This window comes from Lactuca virosa, chromosome 3 (genome assembly GCF_052849685.1).
Source record: "Lactuca virosa cultivar CGN04683 chromosome 3, Lactuca_virosa_CGN04683_v6, whole genome shotgun sequence".
Lineage (NCBI taxonomy): Eukaryota > Viridiplantae > Streptophyta > Magnoliopsida > Asterales > Asteraceae > Lactuca > Lactuca virosa.
In genome coordinates this window covers 327,276,857-327,285,566 of record NC_136428.1, presented here as the reverse complement: position 1 = coordinate 327,285,566, position 8,710 = coordinate 327,276,857, and the positions used below count along the sequence as shown (strand labels likewise).

The 8,710-nt window shown below is 37.5% G+C and overlaps 1 protein-coding gene across 1 annotated transcript; it reads left to right on the top strand.

Moving 5' to 3' along the window:
* Positions 1 to 5,069: 5,069 nt before the first annotated feature.
* Positions 5,070 to 7,565, top strand: LOC145167392 (protein CORTICAL MICROTUBULE DISORDERING 2-like). Its single transcript, XM_079086588.1, has 4 exons — positions 5,070 to 5,356; positions 5,460 to 5,741; positions 6,486 to 6,577; positions 6,727 to 7,565. Exons 1-4 carry the CDS (start codon positions 5,075 to 5,077, stop codon positions 7,442 to 7,444), a joined length of 1,374 nt encoding a protein of 457 aa, XP_078942714.1. The 5' UTR covers positions 5,070 to 5,074; the 3' UTR covers positions 7,445 to 7,565.
* Positions 7,566 to 8,710: the final 1,145 nt, after the last annotated feature.

Here is an 8,710-nt window from a genome sequence, read left to right as displayed (position 1 = left end):
ACGACCATATGAAGTGTGTACGGCCGTACACCCTTGGTGTTCATGCATTAGATGATGAATCGAGGCTACGAATCAAGTGTTTCTCAAGCTTAATAAGCAGATAGAAGAGATACTCACACTTTTGAAGGCTTCTAAGGAGTTCAAGGCTCAAGAACAAGTAGGTGTTCTTGGTGAAAGTGAAGAAGATTTGAAGATCGAACCAAAAGAGAAGATTTTATGGATGAAAACATGGATCTTCACTAGATAAAGCCATGTATTAATAATTCAATGGAAGGAATACTTACATCTTTGAATATTAAGGTGTAAAACTTGATGATAGTTGAGAGAGAATCGGATTTCTTGAGGTGAAAGTGTGAGAAAGTGAGAAAGAATGAAGGGAAAACTTATATATGTTTGGGTGCACGACCACCTTGGGTGTACGGCCATACACTCATGTGTACGGTCGTACACTCATGTGTACGACCGTACACTCTTTTTGATGGAGTGTTTGGCCCGAGTGCAATACGATGAACTTAAGTTATCTCATCCCTAAACCCAAACCTTGAATGTACTAAGCTTAAAACACTCAAATAGACCCTAAACAACGCTAAAGATAGCAGAAACGAGTCTGAGTGAGATTGAATTGAATAATTGTACAAGATAGAAATTTCGGGTTGTCACATTATCCCCCCGTTAGAGAGAATTTCGTCCCGAAATTAGAGTTTAAGCAATTACAAATAACTAAGCAAAAATATGAGGATATTTCAGTTTCATTTGATCCTCGCTCTCCCAAGTGAATCGAGGTCCCCGCTTGGCATTCCAGAGAACCTTCACTATAGGAATACGGCTTTGCTTCGTTTTGATGACCTCTCGGTCCATGATCTCTACTGGTTCTTCCACAAAGTTAAGGCTCTCGTCGATCTCGATTTCGTCGAGTGGAATTACAAGATTCTCGTCGGACAGACACTGTTTCAAGTTCGAGACGTGGAAAAAAGGATGTATGTTACTTAGTTCTTGAGGTAGCCGGAGTTTGTAAGCTACTGGACCGATTCTAGCAAGAATTTGGAATGGCCCTATGTACCTTGGATTCAGCTTGTTACACTTTCCAAAGTGTATCATGCCCTTCCAGGGTGAGACCTTTAACATGACGCGGTCACCAACCGGGAATTCCAAAGGTTTTCTTCTTTTGTCAGCGTACCTTTTCTGTCTATCTCTGGAAGCTTTAAGTTGCTCCCGGATTTGCACAATTTTCTCCGTAGTTTCGTGAATGATTTCCGGACCAGTGAGAGCACCGTCAGGAACTTGACTTCTAGCTAGCTGCGTGTCACCCACTTCAGCCCAGCACAGAGGTGATCTGCACTTGCGGCCATAGAGAGCTTCGAAAGGAGCAACTTTTTTGCTAGTGTGATAACTATTGTTGTAAGAGAATTTGACAAGAGGTAAATGAGTATCCCATGCCTTTCCAAAGTCTATCACGCAAGCTCGCAACATATCTTCTAGACTTTGAATCGCCCTCTCACTTTGTCCGTCAGTTTGTGGGTGATAGGTTGTACTCATGTCCAACCTAGTTCCCAAAGATTTTTGTAAATACTGCCAGAAACGAGAAGTGAATCTACTATCTCGGTCAGAAATAACAGATATTGGCACACCATGCAGTCTAACGATTTCTTTGAGGTAAGTTCTTGTTAGCTTCTCCATCTTGTCAGTCTCTTTGATCGGTAAGAAGTGTGCAGATTTGGTTAATCTATCAACGATTACCCAAATAGTATCATAACCACCCGATTTCTTGGGTAACTTGGTTATGAAATCCATTGTAATCCGCTCCCACTTCCATTCAGGGATTTCAGGTTGTTGTAATAAACCTGAAGGTTTCTGGCATTCTACCAGTAAGGCACTTACCCACAAAGGTAGCAATTTCAGCCTTCATGTTAGGCCACCATCATAGTTTCATGAGGTCCAGATACATCTTGTCTGAACCTGGATGAATGGAGTATCGGGTTTTGTGTGCTTCATTCATAACCACGTCTCTGTAACCACTGAACTTTGGTGTCCAGATTCGGTTCATGAAACAATAGACTGCATCATCCCTAACTTTGAAGTTTTTATCCATTCCTCTCAAGGTTTCACCTGCCACGTTTTCAGGTTTTAAGGCCTTGATTTGATCCTCTCTGATCTGTGTGGACAGATGTGAATGGATTGCCATGGTCAACGACTTTACTCGGCATTTCGAGTATTCTTTTTTTCTAAGGGCATCAGCTACTACGTTAGCTTTACTAGGGTGATAAAGAATCTCACAATCGTAGTCGTTCAGTAGCTCCACCAATCGTCGTTGTCTCATGTTTAGCTCTTTCTGATTGAAGATATGATGGAGACTTTTATGGTCCGTGAATACTGTGCATTTCGTGCCATATAAGTAATGTCTCCAGATCTTCAGAGCAAATACCACTGCTCCTAGTTCAAGGTCATGTGTTGTATAATTGACTTCATGTGTCTTTAGCTGTCTTGAGGCATATGATATAACCTTTCCTTTTTGCATAAGAACACATCCAAGCCCTTGATTAGAAACATCACAGTACACTACAAAATCCTCTGTCCCTTCAGGAAGAGACATGATCGGTGCACTACACAAAGCTCGTTTCAGCGTTTGGAACGCTGTTTCTTGCTTTTCTCGCCAACTAAAAGTTACACCCTTTTACGTCAGGGTGGTAAGAGGCTTAGCTATTCGAGAGAAATTATGGATGAATCTGCGATACTAGCCAGCAAGACCTAAGAATTGACGCATTTTTGTAGGTGTTTTGGGTGTTGACCAGTTTTCAATTGCCTCTATTTTGGAAGGGTCAACGTGTATTCCTTCTGAACTGACCACGTGACCTAGGAAATCAACCTTCCTGATCCAAAATTCACACTTTGAAAACTTCGCATAGAGTTTCTCTGATCTAAGAGTTTGCAATACTTGATGAAGATGTTGGCCATGTTCTTCTTCACTTCTTGAGTAGATAAGGATATTGTCAATGAAGACTATAAGGAATTTGTCCAGGAATGGACGACACACTCTGTTCATTAGGTCCATGAACACAGCAGGTGCATTCGTCAATCCAAATGGCATCACTACAAACTCATAATGACCATAACGAGTTCTGAACGCGGTTTTGTGAATGTCATCCTCCAGAATCCGTAACTGGTGATACTCGAATCTTAAGTCTATTTTTGAGAAGTAGCTCGCACCTTGAAGTTGATTGAACAGATCGTCAATGCGAGGCAGAGGATATCGATTCTTGATGGTAAGTTTATTCAGCTCGCGGTAGTCTATGCACATACAGAATGATCCATCATTCTTCTTCACGAACAAAACCGGTGCTCCCCAGGGTGAGAAGCTTGGTCTGATGAAACCTTTGTTAAGGAGTTCGTTAAGCTGGCTGGATAATTCCTGCATTTCAGAAGGTGCAAGACGATAGGGGGATTTGGCTACAGGGGTAGCCCCAGGGATTAAATCGATTCTGAATTCGACTTGTCGTTCGGGAGGTACTCCTAGAAGATCATCGGGAAAAATGTTGGGAAAGTTGCAGACCTCAGGAATGCTCGCAATATTTTTCACTTCTTGATTTTTTGTCTACCACGTGAGCTAAGAAAGCACAGTGCTCTTTGCGAAGGTACTTCTGTACCTTGATGCAATAAATGATTTGGAGGTTCGTTCCGGGTTTGTCGCCGTAAATAACAAGTGTTTCGTTAGTTGGCAAGTTCAAACGAATGGCTCTTTCATAACATAGGATGTCAGCATGGTTAGGGCATAACCAATCCATACCTATTATTGTTGGGTTTTGAGCATTCTAACACTTCCTAAGTGTACATGCAACCCTATTAAACCTTGGATCTATGTTTGTCTAAGATACATGCAAAATATTATTTTCCAAGGTTTATAACCTATCTAGCATGGCATGGGGTACTTTTAACCATAAAAGAACTAGATGAATTACATACCTTTTGTTGATTGTTGATTCCTTGGAGTTTGAGAGCCAAGCACCAATAATGTGAACGCCTCAAATGGAAATCACAAATCACCAGAAACTTGGAAAATGTATGAGAGAGTATACTAACTCTTGATTTTGGCCACCACACTTACACACACATTAGTGTCTTTTTCATGCAACATAAGCTTGTTTATATAGTGTACATGGTTAGGGTGAAACCCTAATAACCCATGTCTTTTCCTCTTCCAAGGATCCATGGGTAAAAGCTCCATGGATCATCCATGGACTTCCATATAAGCTTAGCCCATTCCCAAATGAGTGTTAGCCCACACCATATAAATATAATAGCCCATGATTTAATTAGTCTTCCTTTTAATCACTAAATTAATTCATAATTAATTCAAGATTAAAACTAATTAGGTAACATGACTTTATATTAATATATTATAACTTATAATATATTAATAAATCGTAAGTATACAACTCTCATAAAATTATCCATAACTAGTTTGGGTGAAGTGCAACCTAAATGGACCATGCCGGGTCGGGTCAAGTATATACCAAATAAGTTATGGACTTAGACACCTTATCCAACAGACTCCCACTTGGATAAGTCTAATAACTCTATTTGCCTATATTACTTCAGGAACCAACCGGCAATCGTAGCTCTCGAAAACTCTTGTGAACTATGAAGCGCCATTTTAGATAAATGATCATATAATCCTCTGCTCTCATGATATCAGCCGGACAAATACATGGAACAATGTCTTACTTATTGTCTAGCAGTTGCTTCTCGATTTCCGATTTGTTTGACAAAGAACTTAACTGAACACATCAATTTAGTTCTGACCGGGCCCGGTACATGGGTCAACACAAAATCATCGAGGGGCCCAGATATCGCTTCTATTTATAGAAGGAACAGATAAACTTCGACTCATATGCTTGTTCTACTACTTATTGATGGAATTAGAGCAAAAGGGTCTTTAAACCTAAACAATAATTTTAGTAGCAAGAAAACTACACCACTTTTGGCAAGATCTAAATCTCATATGTCAAAATCGGTAAATGATGGAATTAGTGTAAAAGGGTCTTTGAGATTGAAAGCAAAATCGATCAATTCAAGCGAAATGCCTATGTCTCCATCCGGTTGTTATTCAATGCCGAATTCATTTGAGAAGTTCTCTAATGGGGTTAAGAAGCAATCGAGTATCAATGGAGTAAATAAGACAATGGGTAAGTTGAATTTGGGAGGAAAAGTGAGTCAAAGTGTGAAGAAGAAATATGGGATTCAAGGTATTGATTTGGGACATAAGGCTCTTAGGAAGAGCTGGAAGGGTAGTATGGAGGCAAGGATTCCAAAACTTAATATCATCAAAAAAACTTCAAAGCCTGAATCTCGGATTACTTTTGTAAGTTCTTTTTATCCTAAAACATCAATTATCTGTTCTTTTGTTTTGTTTCTTTTTAATTATCATTTCTAATCTACCGAATGGAACTAATCTTATAATGTAGACTTCAAGAAAATCGACAAGTGAAATGACACAATCGAAGGAGGAGGATAATAAAGTGAAGTTGTTTGTAAAGTCATCTAAAGAAGAAAGTAAGAATGAAACACAAGTGAAGAAAATTGCTATGATTAAAGAAAAATCATCAAATGGGAGGAAATCATTAGCAAAAGCTTCATGTAAGGGATTATCAGGAAACATGATGAAGGTTTCTCTTAGTAATAAGAGATTAACATACGAAAGTGATTCTTGGTCTTCACTCCCATTGGATATTTCAAACCTTGGAAAGGTATATTTTCAATTATTATATGACTATTGCATTGTTGGAGTGTGTGATTCACTTTTAGTTGTGGTTAAATGCAAGAAACAACAATGTACTTTCATTTATTGGTTTATTATAGCATCATACTTTCAGTTTTTTTCTATTACTACATTGTACTTTGAACTATTGCAATCCCATCTAGATACAAAGCAATTTTTCAATGCTATAATGAGTAGATTTTTAAAAGTACATTGTTCTAATGTAAAAAGTTAAAAACTGAAAGTGAGATTATATAATTTGGTAGATTTTCAAAGTATAATGCTTAATAAGAAAAAAGTTAAAAATAGAATACTGTAATAGAAAAAATGAGAGTAAGATGCTATAATTATGTGTATTGAAAGTAATTATCGAATTATGCATCTTCAAGTTGCAATAATTTGTGTATAGTAGTGTTTTTGTAAACCTATTTGTGTATATGATTATCTGATTATATAGAGTTATATAACTGGTCTTCATACTAGTCACAAAGAAAACGATCATCAAATGGTAGGAGTAAAATTATTTATATACCTTTATTCCATATATGCATTTGCCAAAAAAAAGCACCATAAAAAATTTTACTCTTCAAGCAATAGGAGCACATTCATGATTCAAGCATTACATCAAGGGGCATTTTTGTCCTATGTTGCATTTGCAAAAAAGTTCAACTTAACTTTCGCATGATTTTCTCAGATTGTCATGATAATTAGAACTCATGCCATGATTTCACAGGAAGTGCTGAAGCATAGAGATGCTGCACAAATTGCTGCCATGGAAGCTATGCAAGAAGCTTCAGCTGCTGAAAGCATACTTCAATGTATAAGGTACTTTGTGGCATAAAAATCAATCTTTTATAATATCAAATTAATCTATGTTCTAAAAAGATTTTGCTTCTAATTTACACGAGGTATGCCATGTGAGTGCCACATCAGCATTGATTACTAAACCTTTTTTTAACTTTTTTTTTTGACAGGACTTATTCTGAGCTCTGTTCTTCCGCAAAAGAAGACAACCCACAACCCACTATTGACCAGTTTTTGTCCATGAATGCTACCTTAAATAACATTCATCAAATTACCAAATCTTTAACAAAAATCATAAACCCTAATTCATCATCAAATCCCGAAGAAAACCCATCAGAAGAACTCATAAAACTCACATCTGATCGACAAAAAAAAGCAAATCTTTGGGTACACTCTGCCTTAATCACAAACTTATCATCTTTCACAGTGTACACCAAACAACCACCATTTTCTAGCCGCCGGTCAACCCTACCACTCGATGGCTCCACCAAGACCCCACCACCAAAGCCACGTAGGACTGTGGTTGACCAAAACTCCCGGGCCCCACCTTCAAAATGGGAAAAGGGGTCTGGTCTTTATGAGACGATAAACTTGGCAGAAATGTTGAAAATGGAGTCGGGTGATTGGTTTTTGGGGTTTGTTGAAAGATTCTTGGATGCTGATGTGGACATGGTATCGGATAATGGTAGAATCGCGGGGATGCTGACTCAGCTCAAGAGTGTGAGTGAGTGGTTGGATAAGATTGAGACGAGTAAAGATGAAGGGGAGAGAATTGATCGGATAAGAAAGAAGATTTATGATCATCTTCTTACACATGTGGAATCTGCTGCGGTTGCACTTGGTGGAGCCTCAATAACATCACAAAGTGAAAGAAAAGCTAAAATGTAAAAAAAAGATTTCATTTTTTTTTGTATATACAAGAACCATAAGGGTGTTGTGGTATAGACGTATAGGTGTGGAGTTTTCGTGTAATTAGTTATAAAGAAAGTTCAAGTTTTGGGTTTGCATAGTTGTGGAACGCAATTATTGAAAGTATATATAGAAGATGTCATGTGTGTGTCTTTTAGCGTTTTAGGATATGAGAATTAATAAGTGAGGCGAGGTCCAAGGTCGGAGACCGTGTGTCACCTTCTTTGTTCTGTTCTAGGTGGAGTTTACCTACGGGTTAAATGCAAGAAACAAGAATGTACTCTTATTGATTAGTTTATTATATTGTCATACTTTCATTTCTTCGTATTACAACATTTGAACATTGATCTAGTTATAACAATGTCATTGAAATACAAAAAAACTTTTATTGTTGTAATAAAAAAATTTCAATGCAACTAACGTTGTAAATTCATGACGGCCCAAGATAATAGCCACACTCCATTCTTTATTTTGGACATTTTTGTGATTATATTGTGGATTCTAAGATGCTTCACCCGTGGTAATGGTTCAATTACACCATCGAGTTTAATATGAAGGATTGTGAAAGGGGAAAGTTTCTTTGACAAGCATCATGTGTTATGAAGGATTGAGAACCATCTTAGCCTTCATTGTTTAATTACAAAAAGTGAGTTTGGTTTCGTAGTTTTGTACATTAGGCTTCGTAATGATATACATTATTGTTTTGACATTCTATCACAACCTAGGCGTGATGACCTGATTGGTCGGTCTCTAACCGACTCTCTGTTTTGTGAAACTATAAATAAAGATGTTAGTTAGAATTCTTGATCACTTAATTAATTCTAAATTAATTCTTGATCAATACTAATTAAATAATATTATTAATATATTAGAACTTATAATATATTAATAAACCATAAGTGTTATTTATCTCATTTTAGTCTATCCAAATGCATGATGCCATGCAACCCAAATGGACCATGCCAAACCGGGTCAAGTACATACCAGAAATAGTTATGGACTTAGACACCTTATCCAACAGTCTCCCACTTGGATAAGTCTAATAACTATAACTGCAAGTATGACTTCAGGAACCGATCAACAATCGTAGCTCTTTCAAGGTCTCTCGGAACTGAGATGATGATGATACGTCATTTAAGATAAGTGATCATATAATCCTCTGTTCTAGATATCAGCCGGACAAATACATGGAACAATGTCTTACTTATTGTCCTGCAGTTTGTTTCCCGATTTCCGATTTGTTTG

Excerpts from the sequence above, each read along its gene's own strand:
- LOC145167392 (XM_079086588.1), top strand. The coding sequence starts at position 5,075 with ATGCCTATGTCTCCATCCGGTTGTTATTCAATGCCGAATTCATTTGAG. Across the intron at positions 5,742-6,485 it reads ATATTTCAAACCTTGGAAAG|GAAGTGCTGAAGCATAGAGA; the intron begins GTATATTTTCAA and ends ATGATTTCACAG. Across the intron at positions 6,578-6,726 it reads AGCATACTTCAATGTATAAG|GACTTATTCTGAGCTCTGTT; the intron begins GTACTTTGTGGC and ends TTTTTTTGACAG.